The following is an 18847-nucleotide window of genomic DNA, read 5'->3' as shown; positions in this document are numbered from 1 at the left end:
TGGTAGCAACTATGTGTCAGTATGAGGTCTTGCAACTTTTCTTCAGCCTAATGGTTGTATTTAACCTGAAGAAAGACTGTGTGACTGTCTGTAGATGCCGAGGTGTTTTATCGTGTTGGTTATATTTTTTTGTGTTTTGTTGCCATTGGATTTTTGTTTGTCTTTCATTGATATTGTATGTTTTATTGTTCCTCGCCTAGATTTGTAGATAGGTGGGTTACAAATAATTTTTAAATAAATAAAATACTTTGTGAGTAAGGAGAAAGCTACTTGTAATCATAACAAAGAGACATAATTGTAATTATTTTCAAGTTATGCCTTTACAGGATGGGCAATACCTGTAAATTAAAAGTTGTTGTCTTTGAATTTTTGGAGGCTGTGCAAAAATATCATCAATTTCTCTGTTTCTATTTATTTATAGTGAGTTCTATGAGCCAGAAGCATTGATGATGGTAGAAGAAGGAGCAATATTTGTGGGTATGCTGGTGTCACTCAATGTTATTGATGCAAACCTTTGCTTGAAGGGAGAAGATCTGGATTCTCAGGTAAATTTAGATTTAATTTATTTAAAATTTAGTAGCTTTTTTTTGTTTGTTTTTATTGCTTAATGCAATACAATTCAAATGTGACCAGCTGATTTTTTTGAATTGCTAATTTTGGTAATGCATTTTGGCATGTGCCACTTGTACTGCAGCATTGTTCAAAAATTATGCATTTGGAAACATGCTGCAGTTTATCATATCAAAAATATACTTCCACTCGGGATGGATTTGATTTAAATCACTAATCAGAAAAACTTGATTTCCTTGTCATCAACAGCAGATGAATCCAGAGACTAGTGGGATTACATCCATCAACCAGCAGGTGGAGATAGAGAGCACTTGATTTATCCTTGGGTACATAAGAACATAAGCAGTGCATCTGCTGTGTCAGACAAGAGGTCCATCGCGCCCAGCAGTCCGCTCACGTGGCGGCTCATCAGGTTCAGGACCTATATAGTAATCCTCTATCCCCTTTTCCTTCAGGAAATCATCCAATCCCTTCTTGAACCTCAATACTGTAATCTGTCCTATCACACCCTCTGGAAGCGCGTTCCAGGTGTTCACCACCCTTTGGGTGAAGAAGAACTTCCTATCATTGGTTCTGAATCTGTCCCCTCTTAATTTTTCTGAATGCCCTCTCGTTCTTTTAGTTTTCAAAAGTTTGAAGAATCTGTCCCTCTCCACTTTCTCTATGCCCTTCATGATCTTTAAGTCTCTATCATGTCCCCTCTAAGCCTCTGCTTTTCCAGGGAAAAGAGCCCCAGTTTCTCTAATCTTTCAGCATATGAAAGGTTTTCCATACCTTTTATCAATCTCGTCGCTCTTTTCTGAACCCTCTCGAGTAATGCCATATCCTTCTTAAGGTACGGCGACCAATATTGGACACAGTACTCCAGATGCACAGCCTCCTGGCCAACCAGCAGGTGCATGGATGTGTTCCTCACAGTTCCTGGCTTCTGCTTGTTGATTTCAGTTCCAGGCCTGGATGTTTGGAAGGAGGGGTGTTCTAGCTAAACAGTGCCAGCTTTGGAGGTACACCTGGGCCCTCCCAGCATCCCTACCTCACCCTCTTCAGGGTAACACCTGGGCCCCCCAGGTCCCTTACCCTACTGGACGTGGTGCCTTCTGGACTACAGGGGTTCCTCACAGCTCTTGGATTCTAAAGTGGATTTCGAGCCAGGATTGGCAGCTACTGGCTTCAGTTTCCTGGATCAGAAAAGAGAGATATTCCTTTGGCTTTGGCCTCAGTTGAGAAATATTCCTGTGGCTTAGGCCTCAGGTAAGTAATATTTCTGTGGCTTAGGTCTCAGTAGAGAAATGTTCCAGTGGCTTAGACCTCAGTTGAGAAATGTTCCGGTGCCTTAGACCTCAGGACATGGTCCAGGGGCTTAGGCCTCGGGGGAGAAAGGTTCCTGTGGATCAGGCCTCAGTTGAGCTGTGGGATGGGGGCTGTACACTGCCATTTTTTTGGGGGGGAAACACCTGGGCTCCCATGTCCCTTAACCCCTCCCCCCCTGAAGAACCTGGATACTTAAGTCTCATAAGCTCACTCAGGTTGGCGCTGGACTACAGAGGTCACCATTCTTTTCGGTGAGGCGCTGGTGGGAGAAGTTTGTTACTCCTTTGTTGCGTAGGATAACCGAGGCTGCCATAGTCATGCGTGGCCACTGGCTTGCTGCTAGGGCGGACAGCAGTGGGTGGTAGGAAGCCCTGAGGGCGGTCGGCCAAGGCCCTTTCCTCTCGCTACAAAAGGGGGGAGCCATCACTGCAGTTGCCAGCGCCGCTGCTGGCGGTATTTCTCCTCTCAGAGGAGGGACACCACCTCCGGCAGTGATTCCTTTGCCCTCACTATTTGTCAGGCCCCAGGAGGTTGCACTTGATCAAGGCATCATTTCGCTGGCGGCCTAATGTACCTTGTTTGATCCCGGCCGGCTGACAGTTAGCTGGGGCTAGGCTAATTGCAGGCTAGCTGCAGCTCTTTCTCTCTGGCTCAGAGTTTTTTCCTTCCACTCCTTATGGATCATTCATGTGGAGGAGTGGGCTAAAAGTTGGATCAGATAAAGTGTCTGTAGTTGTTGCATCAATGGTGCAGGTTGCACATGTGAGGGAATGAAGTTGCATATGTGTCTTATGTTTCAAAGTCCCATGCCTTTTATGTGCTTTACTTTGTGTTTTTAATTCAACTGCTTTGAGAAGACCTATACTGGTTGGCCAGGAGGATGTGCATCCAAGATATACCCAAGGATAAATCAAGTGTTCTCTATCTCCACCTGCTGGTTGATGGATGTAATCCCACTAGTGTCTGGATTCATCTGCTGTGACTAAAGGAAAGAAAATTAACAGGTAAGGACATAATTTTACCTTACTGTACATACTTGAATATAAACCGGGGTGTCCTTTTTTTCTCTTCAAAAGGGCGTGGGGGAAGGGGGAAGGTTGACTCAAATATAAACCGAAGATGAATAATCCCAAAGCTAACATATTCACAACAAGGCCCTTACATAGGAAAACATAACTACAAGCAAACTTAAATAAATGTAGACAAAAATCAAACTTAAACCTCAAGAAGTCATATGCATTTCAACACCAGAGAAAGAGAAACAGCACTCTACACTTTGAAAAATAAAAAGGACACTTTTTAGACTTTTTTTTTTTTTTATTATGAACCCCATAGCTTCTGTGCCCGTTAAAAAAAAAGGTTTGGCATGTTATAAATATAAATATTTTTGTCCCAGTGGAATCACTTTTTTTTGTGCATCTGGAAGCCGTGTTAAGAGCATCAATTACTCTGCTAGTTTATATGGCATTTCAATATTAATGAGCTTATTTGCATGGTCAGATTGGAGAATGAGTGATTATGCAGAAAACCACGAAGTGAGCCATTTTCTGCATCGGGTCGGCAAAAGCAGTCACTAAACCAATCAAAACTGGTTTAGCAACGATTGTTAGACGATTGCTGACTTTAGTGCATCTAGCTCTGGGTGTTTCTCTTTCATGGTTCCTTTCCTATCTATCCAACCACTCCTTGCTCCCTCAAACAATATAGACAAATTACGCTTACGGTGGCACCTTATTGAGGCATAGGCTTTCAAGGACCGGAGTACACTGTCCAATGCAAGGGTGGGGGGTCATTAGCAAACAGACAAATTGGACTCATTCATGCCTCAATAAATTGTCTGTCTTGTTGCCTTTGTTTCATCAAACTAGCACAGCTACCCTTTTTTAAAGTTCATATAATATTCCCTACATGACATTGTTCAACATTTTTATGAGTATGATATATAAACGTATTATAAATATTATTGCAATGTAATGATTACAGTAGCAACTACTGCTGAAAACAATATCTTTGTAAGTTGTTTCTTTTGGTAGGTTGGCGTTATAGATTTCTCCCTGTATCTTAAGGATGTACCAAACACAGGTGGTGACAAGCAGTAAGTATCACTCAGTGTGTTTTATATTCTTTTACTGAATTCCATAGAAAATAAGCCTCGTAGGGAAATTGTGTGTTTAGGTGCTGTTTTTTAGTTGGTTCTGACCATAGATAACTTTTTTTTTTTTGTTCTGCCACTTAGCATTGAATTAGCATCTACCCATACTTGTATAAAAGCAAAGAAACAAAAAATTAAAGAAGCATATTATAATGCCTGTTCCAGTGCAATAGATGAGACATTCTAGACAACAGGGTTATTTCACCATACTTGCATGGACTGCAGAAGGAATCCACTCTGGATTTTTCACTCTGCCTATATACTTCACAGATCAGCTTAGCGCACTCCAGCAGTCTTTCTTTATGCACGCATGGCTGCAGCTGTGTGTGTTCTGCTCTCCTTATTTTTATTATTTTACTTCGATACAGTGTCGTCCCCTTTGTGGATATTTTCGCGTCTACAGCAATTTGGAGGCTCTGCCTGCTATTGAATTCACACACTTCGGTCTGTAGATGACAGGCTGATCCCTTTTGGGTACCTGTTGGCCGGTCTGTAGATGACAGGCTGATCCCTTTTGGGTACCTGTTGGCCAGTCTGTATAATAATCCTTGGTGCTCATGGCCGTCCCTGAAGTTGTCTCACCGTCCATTAAGTGGGGGTTGAGTGCAGACTTAGGTGGCTCAGCGGTATCCCAAAGCGTGCCAGCTGCGTTTTTACACCTCCACATGTCCTGGAACGCATCCGGTGGTCCGCAGGGGTAGAGGCTTTGTTAAACAATGGAGTCTGACTGGCAGCCCAAAGATCACCTTGGAGAAGCTTTCCCAGCAGTGTGGCAATGAATTCTAGCCGGCTACTGACTCGGAGCTGGAAGCATATGCTGCCCAGTGTCTCTGGTAACAGTGAGTACAGCAGAGCTGACAGGCTCTCACAGCGATTTTTTAAAGTTAATTTTGAGGGTTTTTCTGTGTTTTCAAGTGTTCCCCTATGTTCCCCCATCTGAAAAATCCTAAAATTGCTGTTTTTTAATTTCAGGAAGTGTTTATTTTAGCATTTTTTTGGCACAGATTTGGTGCCAGCGGCCATCTTGGATTTTTAGCAATCTTTTTTTCATCTCCCTGCTTCTTCAAAACTTGGTTTTCTGCTAGGAAACTTGCTGGGATGGAGTCCTCAGGGTCTCTTCTTGTGAACTCATGTGAAGTTTGCGCAGATTTAGTGCTTTTTTATAATCCTTGTGCCATGTGGTGCAGCGGGAAGGGCGGTAGCTACCAACTTGGTGCAAAACTCTCAGCGCCAAGGACAAAGCCACCTGGAAAAACCTGCAAAACTACAAATTAGCCACATGTGAAGCAAAAAAAAACAACAACACATTTCACTACTCTACTATCCAAGGTACCAAACAGATCGAAGGCCATCTTCTCGATAACAAAAAACCTATTCTCCTCATCCTAAGGTCCAATGCATTCCCAGCAAACAAATCTAGACGGTGAATCCCTCTCCACCTTCTTCCATGACAAAATATCAAAGATACATGCAAATCTGGACTCAGAGGCCAAAACACTCCCAAACATTCCAGAGACCACTCAAGTTGACAATCCACACCAGACAGAAACCTTGAACAGTCTCAAACTGATCTCCCTCAATGACCTTAAAACCATAATCAACTCCATGAGCCCCTCGATCTTGGTCTCATGTCCCTCTACTACACTCCTGGATACAACCGAGGTATTCCTGGAATCCATCCTATCCCTAATAAACAAATCCCTTACGACAGGTGTAGTTCCACAGAGCTGGAAATCAGCTATAGTAAACCACTCCTGAAAAAAACAACCATGGACCCAGACAACCCAAGCAGCTTCAAACCTATCTCAAACCTCCTATTCATCTGAAAAATATTGGAAAAGACAGTACTTAAGCAACTACAAGACTTCATGGAGAGAAACATCACCCTCTCCAACTTCCAATCAGGCTTCAGGAAACACTACAAAACAGAAACATTGCTCCTGGACATCTTAGATGACTGCTGGAAAATCCTAGATGAAGGAAATGATGCACTGCTGGTACTATGAGACCTCAGTGCCGCCTTCGACACCATTGACCACTCTCTCCTCCTGTCCAGGCTAAATACCAACGTACCGCCCATCTTTAAAAAGGGATCAAGAGGTGACCTGGGAAACTACAGACCGGTGAGTCTGACCTCGGTAACAGGGAAAATGGCGGAAGCACTGATAAAAGAAAACATCGATGAACATTTTGAAAAAAACGAACTTCTGATAACCAGCCAACATGGTTTCTGTAGGGGGAGATCGTGCCTAACTAACTTATTGCACTTCTTCGAGAGAATTAACAAACAGATGGACCAGGAGACCCCATAGACATCATATACCTAGATTTCCAGAAAGCCTTTGACAAGGTGCCTCATGAACATCTACTCCAGAAACTGAAGAACCATGGGGTGGATGGAGACGTGCATAGATGGATCAGAAACTGGTTAGAGGGTAGGAAACAGAGGGTAGGGGTGAAGGGCCACTACTTGGACTGGAGGAAGGTCACGAGTGGTGTTCCGCAGGGCTCAGTGCTCAGGCCGCTGCTATTTAATATATTCATAAATGATCTAGAAACAGGGACGAAGTGTGAGATAATAAAATTTGCGGACGACACCAAACTATTTAGTGGAGCTCGGACAAAGGAGGACTGTGAAGAATTGCAAAGGGACTTGGACTAACTAGGGGAATGAGCGACGAGATGGCAGATGAAGTTCAACGTTGAGAAGTGTAAAGTATTGCATGTGGGAAGCAGAAACCCGAGGCACAATTATACGATGGGAGGGATGTTATTGAATGAGAGTACCCAAGAAAGGGACTTGGGGGTAATGGTGGACATGACAATGAAGCCGACGGCACAGTGCGCAGCGGCTGCTAAAAGAGCGAATAGAATGCTAGGTATAATCAAGAAGGGTATTACAACCAGAGCGAAAGAAGTTATCCTGCCGCTGTATCAGGTGATGGTGCGTCCACATCTTGAGTACTGCGCCCAATACTGGTCGCCGTACCTTAAGAAGGATATGGCGTTACTCGAGAGAGTTCAGAGGAGAGCGACACGTCTGATTAAAGGGATGGAAAACCTTTCTTACGCTGAGAGATTGGAGAAACTGGGTCTCTTTTCCCTGGAGAAGAGGAGACTTAGAGGGGATATGATAGAGACTTACAAGATCATGAAGGACATAGAGAGAGTAGAGAGGGACAGATTCTTCAAACTTTTGAAAAATAAAAGAACAAGAGGCCATTCAGAAAAGTTGAAAGGGGACAGTTTCAAAACGAATGCTAGGAAGTTCTTCTTTACCCAACGTGTGGTAGATACCTGGAATGCGCTTCCAGAAGATGTAATAGGGTAGAGTACGGTACTAGGGCTTAAGAAAGGATTGGACAATTTCCTGCTGGAAAAGGGGATAGAAGGGTATAGATAGAGGATTACTGCACAGGTCCTGGATCTGTTGGACCCCCGCGTGAGCGGGCTGCTGGGCACGATGGACCCCCCAGGTCTGACCCAGCGGAGGCATTGCTTATGTTCTTAATCCGTGACAATACACTTTGATAGTTCTCCTCATTCCTGAACGACAGATCCCAGAGTTCTACTAGGGAAATCCTTATCTGAACCCAAACCAAGAAGAAGGGGAAAAGCCGACAGTCGACCAAGAGTCGATGGTTTGGAAAACAATATATCCAGAGGATCCCATCAAGAAGATTTCAGGGAAGACTCACCGGATCATAGGCGAGATAGACATCCCGACGGATCGAAAGGGACAGAAGTGAGGGAGACAGAAGGAAGAAGAAAGTGTAAGAAAGTAACAGGCCGCAAATTTAAGTGTATGCACACAAACGCAAGGAGCCTACGGAATAAAACGGAATTGGAAGCTATTGCACAAAAAGATAACCTGGACATCATCGGCATCACAGAAACATGGTGGAACAAGGACAATGTCTGGGACACTGTACTACTGGGATACAAGCTATACCACAGAGACAGAGTAGGACAAAAAGATGAGGGTATTTCCCTATACATAAAAGAGGGAATTGAATCTATCAGAGAGAACACGCCAGAAACGAACAATAAGGTAGAGTCTCTATGGGCTAAAATACCGGAACAAATGGAACGGATACGAAGATCTGCATCTACTACCAACCCTCAGGGCAGTCTGAAGAGACTGATGAAGAAATGACGGATGAGATTAGTGGGGGTGTACCATGGCCTGGTACAACGGCATGATAACCTTCTCAGATCTGTTTGTGATCCCCTTCTTAATCATTCAAAAAATGGAAAAAGGACAAATCAGAGGACAACCAAAAGGAGCACAAAAAACACCAAAAGGAGTGTCACCGAGTGGTTGGGAAAGCAAAAAGAGAATATGAAGAGAGACTGGCAGGGGAAGCAACAAACTTCAAATCATTCTTCAGGTACGTCAAGGGGAAGCAACCAGCAAGGGAGGAAGTGGGACCCTTGGATGATGGAGACAGAAAGGGAGTGGTAAAAGAGGAAAAGGAGATAGCTGACAGGCTAAATGAGTTCTTCACTTCAGTCTTCACGAGGGAGGACACAACCAACATTCCGGAACCCGAGGAGATCGTAAAAGGAGATCAGGATGAAAATCTGGTCCAACTAGAGGTAGGCAAAGTTGGATGTCCTCAGGCAGATAGACAGGCTAAAGAGCGACAAATCGCCAGGTCCGGACGGCATTCACCCAAGGGTACTCAAGGAACTAAGGAACGAAATAGCTGAGCCACTTAGACAAATATGCAACCTATCCTTAAAAACTGGAGAGATTCCGGAAGACTGGAAAATAGCAAATGTCACGCCCATCTTCAAGAAAGGCTCAAGGGGAGACCCAGGAAACTACAGGCCGGTGAGCTTGACCTCGGTCCCGGGAAAGATGATGGAAGTGCTGATTAAAGACTGCATCTGGGAACACATCGAAAACACTGGGCAGCTAAAGCCGAGTCAGCATGGCTTCTGCAAGGGCAGGTCATGCCTCACTAACTTATTATACTTCTTTGAGGGGGTAAACAGCCAGGTGGATAAAGGGGAATCTATAGACATCATTTACCTTGACTTCCAAAAAGCCTTTGACAAGGTACCACATGAAAGACTGCTAAGGAAGCTATGGAATCACGGGGTGCAAGGGGAGGTCCACCGATGGATCAAAAACTGGCTGGCGGACAGGAAACAGAGGGTTGGAATAAAGGGCCATTACTCAGACTGGCAATGGGTCACGAGCGAAGTTCCGCAGGGGTCGGTGCTGGGACCGCTCCTGTTCAATATATTTATTAACGACCTGGAAGCAGGAACAAAATGTGAGGTTATTAAATTTGCGGATGACACCAAATTATACAGCAGGGTTGAAAGCAAGGAGGACTGCAAAAATCTCCAAAAAGATCTGACACAGCTGGAAGAGTGGGCCAAAAAGTTGAGCTTCAACATAGGGAAATGCAAGGTCATTCATGTAGGAAAAAGAACCCAATGTTCACTTACAAATGGGGGGATCACCGCTAGGGGTGAGTAACCTTGAAAGAGACCTGGGAGTGATGGTAGACACATCATTGAAGGTGTCAGCGCAGTGCGCCACAGCCTCAAGGAAGGCAAACAGAATGTTGGGCATCATTAAGAAGGGTATCACGACCAGGACGAAGGAAGTCATCCTGCCACTGTATCGTGCAATGGTGCGCCCGCACCTGGAGTACTGTGTCCAGTACTGGTCGCCGTACCTCAAGAAGGACTTGGCGGTACTTGAGAGAGTCCAGAGAAGAGCAACTAAGCTAATAAAGGGTATGGAAGACCTCTCATATACTGACAGACTGAAGAAGCTGGGGCTTTTCTCCCTGGAAAAGCGGAGACTTAGAGGAGACATGATAGAAACCTTCAAGATCATGAAGGGCATAGAAAGAGTAGACAGGGACAGATTTTTCAAATTACGGGGAACCACAAGTACAAGGGGGCACTCAGAGAAATTGAAAGGGGAAAGGTTTAGAACAAACGCCAGGAAGTTCTTTTTCACTCAGAGGGTGGTGGATACATGGAACGCGCTACCAGAGGATGTGATAAGCAGGAGCACGCTACAGGGCTTCAAAGAGGGTCTGGACAGGTACCTGGAGGACAAAGGGATTGAGGGGTACAGATAGGAGTAGAGGTAGGTAATAGGGAGAGGATTAGAGGCAGTTATAAAATTAGTCAGGGACACTGTTCAGGCAATTAGGCCTGATGGGCCGCCGCGAGAGCGGACCGCTGGGCAGGATGGACCTCTGGTCTGCCTCAGCGGAGGCAACTTCTTATGTTCTTATTCCTAGAATTATGTTTGCCCTTTTCGCCACTGCCGCACATTGTGCAGACGGTTTCATTGACTTGTCTACAAGTACTCCCATGTCTCTTTCCTGGGGGCTCTCTCCAAGTATAGCACCGGACATCCTGTATTCATGCAGTAACTTCGCCCACCCCCCGACGTCACACACCCAATCTCCCCCCATAAAAGGGCGCGAGCCAATGGCGAAAGCGCCTTTGCGAAGAGCCTTAAGAAGAGCCAGAGGGCAGACTACAGGACACCTTAGGGCAGTAAGAGGTCCTTTCTTGCCCACTAATAAGCAGGCTAAACACTCTAACAAGCAGGCTCACTCTCAAGCAGGCAAAAACACTAAGATGCAGGCAAAACACTTTAACAAGCAGGCTCACTTACAGGTAGGCAAAACACTCTAACAAGCAGGCTCACTCTCAAGCAGGCTAAAACACTAACAAGCAGGCTCACTTAGAAGCAGGCAAAATCACACTCACAAACAGGTTCACTTACAAGCAGGCAAAAATACTCTAACGAACAGGCAGACCTCTCTAACTATATAGAAGACAGTCCGACACAGTCACTTTCACACTGACCTTAGGCAGACTTTTCTACTTTCTATTTAATCTTAGGCAGATCTCACTTGCAACTTGGAAATGGCAGAGAGAACAAGAAACGCTAAAACTACCATCAAGACCAGTATTCCTGTCACCGAGGGGTTAAAGGGGGTGACCACGGCCTGCGCTCAGACGGAGGAGGACCCGAGACGGTGAACAGAGGTCGCTATGCAGACCAAGGCCATCCCCCAGCAGTACACCACAGTCTCTACGCAGACAGAGGAGGTGGGCCAGCTGGATGGTGACATCTTGCAGGAACTATGGAACCTGAGAGAGGAGGTGAAACGCTTGAGAAACATCCGAGAGGATGAGGCATTCATCGACGAGGTCGTCCAGGAGCTGTCCCACATCACCATGCAGGTGCCTGACAAGTCCATCCTCGAGATGCCCAAACCTTCAGCTTTGAAACCAACAATTGGGGTACATTAGATGGCTGGAGACGCTGACTCCTGGCAGCTAGTAACCTCCTCCACAGGCAAGCCCCCTTATTTAATTTCATCTTCTTCTTCTTTTTCTCATAAACAGGGTAGCTTCACATCCACTCCACAACTCACCCTGAGGAACAGATTCCAGATCTTACAGGATGGAACGGCCGATGAGAATCAGGAAGATGCCCAACACACGACTCCAGTTCCGGGGACAACTGATCCACTACCCCCGAAGAAGCGCAGGGTAATAGTCAATGGAGACTCCATGCTGAGGGGCACCGAGGGACTAGTTTGCAGACCGGATATGCAATCAAAAGAGGTTTACTGTCTGCCTGGAGCCAGGATCCGAGATATCACCGCCTGCCTAGATAGACTTCTCAAACCCCAAGACCACTTCCCCATGCTTCTCATCCACGTCGGAATGAACGACACTGCCAGGAACACCCCGGAGGACATACCCAAAGACTTTGAAGCCCTGGGTGAGAAGCTGAGGCGGACGGGAGCGCAGGTGGTCTTCTCCTCGATCCTCCGAGCCAGAGCCAGAGAGGAGCGTTTCCAGAGGACTAACGAGTGGCTACACGAATGGTGCAGGGAGATGAACTTCGGATTCCTAAACCATGGTGAGGCGCTGCAGGGACTTCAGGGACCAGACTGACTACACCTGACCAGCAGAGGTAAGAACGTCTTTGGACATCGACTAGCCCGCCTACTTCGTAGGGCTTTAAACTAGGTAAGTTGGGGGAGGGTATCCATTCACTTACCAGAGCAGTAAGTAACTATCCTGAGGAGGTTAGTCACGACTCCACTTCTGAGTCCGAGGTAAGTACCCACATCGCAAACAATTCTTTAGGAGTCACACTAACTCAGGCGGGGCTTAGCAAACGTAAGGTATGGAGGGCTATGTATGTTAATGGACACAGTTTAGGCAACAAAATTCTGGAACTGGAAACGGAAATACTGAACGCCGAGCTTGACGTGGTGGTGATTTCCGAGACCTGGTTCACGGACTCTCATGAGTGGGATATGGCTATACCGGGTTACAACTTACTTTGTCAAGACAGAGAGGGCAAGTTAGGAGGGGGGGTGGCACTATACACTAAAGAAGACATCAAAACTACCAGAATCACAGATGTCAAGTACACCGGAGAATCCCTCTGGGTGAACCTGACCAGAGGTACCGAAAAATGCCTGTACCTCGGTGTAGTATACAGGCCTCCAAAACAACTGGAAGACAAGGACTTGGAATTAATCGAGGACATAGAGAGCATCACTTGACTTCAACATGCCCGATGTAGATTGGAACACACTTTCTGCCACAACCAGCGGCAGCAGAAGGCTATTAACATCCATAAAGGGGGCACAAATCAAACAAATGATATTAGAACCCACAAGGAATCAGGCGATACTGGACCTAGTACTCACAAACGGAGAGAGCATCTCGGAAGTCTCGGTAGGCGCTATGCTAGCCTCCAGCGACCACAAAATGGTATGGTTCAACCTCAGGAAAGGTTACACTAGATCGTACACATCAACAAAGGTACTCAACTTTCGGGGCACTGACTTCAAACTCATGGCAGATTTCATCCATGGGGCACTGCAAAACCAAGCTGAAACCGAGGACGTGGAGTTTATGTGGTCAACCCTGAAATCTACCCTACACGAAGCAACGAACCGCTACATAAAAACAGTGAGCAAATGAAGAAGAAACAGACCCCAATGGTTCACTTCGGAGATCTCGGACCTCGTCAAAAGTAAGAAAAAAGCATTTATTTCCTACAAACAATCTGGGACTTCCTATTCCCACATAGGCAGGACGCTGCAAAGAGGTTTCTGGGGCAGTCCGAAGGCAGCAGGCTCACCTCACTGATGCTGTTGGTGGCCCAAAGATTGCAGTGCAGAGAAGGTAAGTGGGGGACAGGGGAGAGCCATACCCAACTCCTTGGTGACGGCTAGAGAGAGAGAGAGGCTGTGCCACCAGATTCCACTAGGGGTGTGTGTTGAGAGAAAGTAACCATGGGAGGGGAGAAGTGTTGGAAGGAGAGAGAGAGAGAGAGAGCACCCCCCACATAAGGGGAGTTGGAAGGAGAGAGAAGCACCTAAAGGGGAGGGGGGGATTGGAGGGAGGGAGAGAGAGGGAGGAGGGCCCATGGAAGAGGAGGGAGGTTGGAAGGGGAGAGAGAGAAAGAAAGAAGAACCCGTGAAAGGCGAGGTTGGAAGGAGAGAGAAGCATCCACAGAGGAGGAGGGGTTAGGAGGAGAAAGAAAGAAGCACCCATAAGAGAAGGGGGGTTGGAAGGAGAGAGGGAAGCGCCCCGGGGAGGGCGAGAGAGGTAGAGAAGCATTAAAAAGGTATAGAGGATGGGAAGGGAGTCTAAGGAAATGGGTGAAAAGTGTGTGGGGGTGGCTGGGGGCAGAGTCATATGTTCTCCTTTTTGTCTTCACGAATATGGCAACACTATTTTTGAGAAATTTTTGTTTAGGTTTCTGCTTTTCATTCATGATTATTAGTTGCAACATAACAAAACTACTTTATATATTTTAAGGTTTTCTTCTTCTTTTCTAATGGTTACTAGACATGAAGAAATCACTGTTGTCCTTGACCAGAAACACTATGTAGAAGAACTCAATGGGCATTTAAGGTAGGAATTATTCACTTAATAAACAAAAAAAATGTTTATATTGTCAGGATTCAGACTTGCTTGCTTGCTTGATTTTGTTGTTCGTTCCAAAAAAAGACTATAACAGAATAGGATGAAGCTTGATGTGTGGGGAAAAGCTGGTAATAAAACACACATTCAGTTTAAAAATGGGCCAAATTAGACCAGAGGTTCCAGAGTAATAAGCCTCCCTTGTGCCCCCCATCCCAGAGGCTATTCTAGGGGAAAGCACCCTCCAGGGATTAAAGACAAGGTTAGACAAGTCCCTGCTGAACTAGAACATATGCAGGTAAGGCTAGACTCAATCAGGGCACTGGTCTTTGACCTAAGAGCCACCGCGTGAGTTGACTGCTGGGCACGATGGACCACTGGTCTGACCCAGCAGTGGCAATTCTTATGTTTTTATGCATTTCTATGGGAAGAGTTTCAGCTGCTTCAGCATAGAAACTTTGTACCTCTTCTCCCAATAGCCACTCACTTAACTTCACCCCTTCCTCTTAACAGCCACCCCCACTCTAATGTAACTTCCAAATCCTGATCTAATTCTTATTGTAAACCACATAGATTCCTTGCAGAGAATTGCAATATATAAGACACTGTATTGTACATACAGTGAGACACTGGAATGGCATTAATCATAGAGGTATCAGCCCCCCAAAATTACTCTTGTGAATCTCATGGAAAAAGCAAAAATCAAGACCAAGAAAATGTGACAATAGTCCCGTTGTTTTGTGTGTCACAGGCTTAATAAAAAAAAACCCCTTGCAAGCACACCTGGATAGGTTGCCTCATAGGCAGCAGAATGCTTTTTTGTTTGGGGGGCCCACAAGCTCTGCCCCAAACCCGGCCCCCATAATAGTACTAATTGTAATACCATTTTTTCCATTCATTTTTCATATATACACACACAATATAATCATAGTAACATAGTAGATGACAACAGATAAAGACCCGAATGGTCCATCCAGTCTGCCCAACCTGATCCAATTTAAATTTTTAAATTTTTTCTTCTTAGCTATTTCTGGGCAAGAATCCAAAGCTTTACCCGGTACTGTGCTTGGGTTTCAACTGCCGAAATCTCTGTTAAGACTTACTCCAGCCCATCTACACCTTCCCAGCCATTGAAGCCTTCCCCAGCCCATCCTCCACCAAACGGCCATATACAGACACAGACCGTGCAAGTCTGCCCAGTACTGGCTTTAGTTCAATATTTAATCTTATTAACAACACACAATGGTTATCCACAAAATTAAATTATATAAAACACACTATGCTTCTCAAAATTCATTCCTACCAGAACACAGATAACTGCTATGCAAATACGGAACCACAAACTAAAAGTACTAATATAGATGAACAAAACCCTAAGATTCAAGACTCTGCATGCAGTACAACCCCAGAGAAATAGAAACAAATGCACTTCTTCCTTAACAGTGCAAAATATAGACAGCAGATGTAATTTCCTTTTCCCTTCCCCACCAGCAGGATTTCTTTCTCTCCCTTCCCACTACTCTACCTGTGTAGCATCTCTCTTTTCCTCCTTTCCTAACCCCACTCCCCCCACCGCCCGTGCATTTGTCCTTCCCAACCCTCTCCCAGTATTTGCCGTATCTGTCTTCCCAACCCCCTGAGCATCTGTCCTCCCTGCCTTCCCAAATCCCTACCCCCTGCACCCAGCCCCCTTCCCTCCCTCCCTGTCAGGCTCTGCACCCGCCCCCTTCCCTCCCCCCTCTGTCATGCTCTGCACCTAGCCCCCTTCCTGGCTCTACACCCAGCTCCCTTCCCTCACTACTCTCGTCAGACTCTGCACCCAGCCTCCTTCCCTCCCCCCCTCCCTGTCAGACTTTGCACCCATACCCCTTCCCTCCCCCTGTCAGACTCTGCACCCAGCCACCCTCCCTGCCCTGTCCTCCTACTTCGCTGCTAACCTGGTGGGAGGTGGCAGCCGTGGGATGTTTTCTATATCAGAATTAGTTCTGTCAGATGATGTGTGAACATCCAAGGTGAAGAGAACGAGAGGGCACTCGCTAAAGTTAGAAGAGAAAAGATTCCGTACAAACGTAAGGAAGTTCTTCTTCACTCAGAGAGTGGTAGAAACCTGGAACGCTCTTCTGGATGCTGTTATAGGGGAAAGCACCCTTCAGGGATTCAAGACAAGGTTGGATAAGTTCCTATTGGAACAGAACATACGCAAGTAAGGCTAGACTCAAATAGGGAGGGCACTGGTCTTTGACCTAAGGGCCGCCGCATGAATGGACTGATGGGCACGATGGACCACTGGTCTAACCCAGCAGCGGCAAATCTTATGTTCTTATCGTTGTCAACGGTGACATACAGCTCAAACTCTTGTGGCTAGAGTCCAACTGGGAGTTCAGTGGATGAAGTGTCAGCTTCAGTTGTCTCATCAGATGTGTGAATGAAGCTCACCCATTGATAGCAATTTGAAATCATTGATGATGAGACTCGACTCCACGCCTCCCGTACCACTGTCATTTTTCTCACAAGCTCAGCAGCTCGGGGGCTGGATTCCATGCTTGTATCAATCACTGCCATCACATATTTTAGGACAGGCGACCTGTAATGACATTTGAAGTTGGCGATTATCCCCTGGTCCATCAGTTGGATCAAAGAGGTCATGTTTGGTGGCAAAAAAACGAGTTTGATGTTGGTTAATTGTATGTCATTGCTATGTGCTGCACAGTTATCACACAGCATTACAAAATGTCTCCCACACCTTCTCATCAGATATTCAAGCTTCTTCAACCATTCAATCCACAGTGTCGCTGTCATCCATGCGTTTTTGTTGCTTTCATATTCAACAGGCAGACATTTAATGTTTTTGAAGCACCGAGGATTTTCATTCTTCCCAATCACCAGTGGCTCGAGCTTTTCACTATCGTCCATATTGCAACTGAGCAGCAATGTCAATTGTTCCTTTGGCACCTTGAAGCCAACAGTTTTACTGTGTTTGAAAGCCAATGTTCCATCAGGGATGGCATGCCAGTACAGGCCCGTCTCATCAGCATTGAAAACATCGCATGGTTCATATCCACCAATGATTGATGGCAACACTTCCATGACCCCATCTTTCTGTGCCAAACTCATCCACGTCATGTTTTTCACCATGCTGCTTCTTAAATTTTATGCCGTTACAAACCTTCCACCTTTCCAGCCAACCGTTTGTTTATTTGAAGTCTTCTACACCCAGTTCTTTGTATTGCTGTGCTGCTTTCTCCATCAGCAGAGGCCCACTGATTGGCAGTTGACAACTTATAGCTTCAGCAAACCATCGCAGCAAAGCTTGTTCAATGTCTCCAGCCTTCCCAATTCTTTTCTGTTTCCTGGTAGGATTGTTGCTGTTTTGCCAGTCTTTCAATATGGCTTGCTTTTTTTTTCTGAATCCGAGAAATCTGGCTAGGATGAACGCTGTAATGTTTTGCAATAGAGACCTGACTTTCCCGTTGGTCAAGTCTCTTTAAGACATCGACACATTCAGTCAAAGACAATGACTTTTGTCCAGCGTTGTGGACACGTTCAGCCAGAGACAATGACTTTTGACCAGCCAAAGACAAAGGTTTTTCTCCACGAGACGCCATGGTGCAGTTTCGAAAGTTCGAACACCTGGCCAGGTCTAGACTACTGATCTGAAACACGTGGCTCATCAATGTGAGAAAGTGATTGCTTTTAACCAGAGTGAACGTAACGTGAATGCATAGAGGTGGGACCTATAACATCAGTGCACATAAGCGAATTGGGTGCTTATCAGAATTGCAATTATCTGGAGTTTACATCCATTGACTTTAATGTAAAAAATACAGGACCATGGTGGTAGGCTGCGGATAATCGAAACATGTGCTTAACCTACGTGCACTTAGGTGGAGTCGACTGTTCTTAGTTAAACTGAGCTGACTCTTTATATCTGGACTGTGGTGTACTGCTCTGTTTTCGAACCTAGACCTCTTTCTTCCTCAAAAAAAAAAGCTGCTTGGATCCTTGGCTATCAGGAGTACCCAACAAGTACTGTTTATAATTAAGGAAGAAACTAAGAAATCTAAAGCTGCTGATGTTATCCATTTGGGAATAAATGACTTGGCCAACAACTCCCCACTTGCAGTTAAGAAAGTCTTTCAGGAGCTAGGGGAGGGCTTAAAACCTTTTGTAAAAACTGTAGCTTTCTTAGAAGTACTACCTACCTATGAAAAGGGAGAGGAAAGAGTTAAAAACACAGAGGACTTCAATAGGTGGCTCAAAGCCTGGTGTCATCAAGAATGCTTTAGGTACATAGGAGGATGGGGGTATACATGGAAGGACAAGAAACTATATTGTATTGAGAATCCTTGCGGAGAAATTTAGACAATGTGGGGCAAATTCTATAAAAGGCGTCCTGATTTTAGCCAGCTTACTGCTGTCTAACCACCAATTGGGACACATGTTAAAAAAAAAAAACATCCAGGGCAGGCCACATTTCAAATAGATGCAGCCGTTGAACTTATTGCAGCAAGGGATCTCCCTGCCATGGCAACCCGTCCCCCCCATCACAGAGACTACTTTGATACGGTTGTTTTCCATATCCATGCTCTGTATGATTGCTTAGTGTTGCATGATTGATTTTTGCCTTGTATCCTTCAGTCCAAGTACAGTATGATCTATCCTATCTGTAACTTAAGGGGGTCTTTTACTAAGGTGCGCTAAATGCTAACGTGCCAATTATATTCGGCTAGAACACCTTAGTAAAAGACCCCCAAAATTATTTTCCCATTTTTGTTTGGCCTGTACACCACTTTGACTTGCCTGAAAAAGAGGGTGGTATAGTAAGCGCAAATAAACTATAAACTACTAATTCTAATGCTAATTCTA

General features: G+C 45.4%; 1 protein-coding gene across 19 annotated transcripts in view; it reads left to right on the top strand.

Annotated features, from left to right (window-relative positions):
- Positions 1–18847, top strand: part of RUFY1 (RUN and FYVE domain containing 1) — a 278993-nt gene that overhangs the window by 75411 nt on the left and 184735 nt on the right. For 18 of the 19 annotated variants that reach the window (XR_004537446.1, XR_004537447.1, XR_004537444.1 and 15 more), the window contains 3 exons: positions 422–545; positions 3915–3976; positions 13907–13972. Coding sequence is in view for 14 of the 19 variants with exons in the window: in XM_033926870.1 (XP_033782761.1) it covers positions 422–545; positions 3915–3976; positions 13907–13972 (252 nt within the window). In the remaining 5 variants the exon portion in view is untranslated. The remainder of the gene's footprint in view (positions 1–421; positions 546–3914; positions 3977–13906; positions 13973–18847) is intronic. The other variant, XM_033926872.1, reaches the window with a different exon arrangement.

The sequence above is a fragment of the Geotrypetes seraphini genome, chromosome 18 (genome assembly GCF_902459505.1).
Source record: "Geotrypetes seraphini chromosome 18, aGeoSer1.1, whole genome shotgun sequence".
Lineage (NCBI taxonomy): Eukaryota > Metazoa > Chordata > Amphibia > Gymnophiona > Dermophiidae > Geotrypetes > Geotrypetes seraphini.
Note: the sequence above shows the minus strand (reverse complement) of the source record. Positions and strands in the feature narration are given on the sequence as shown.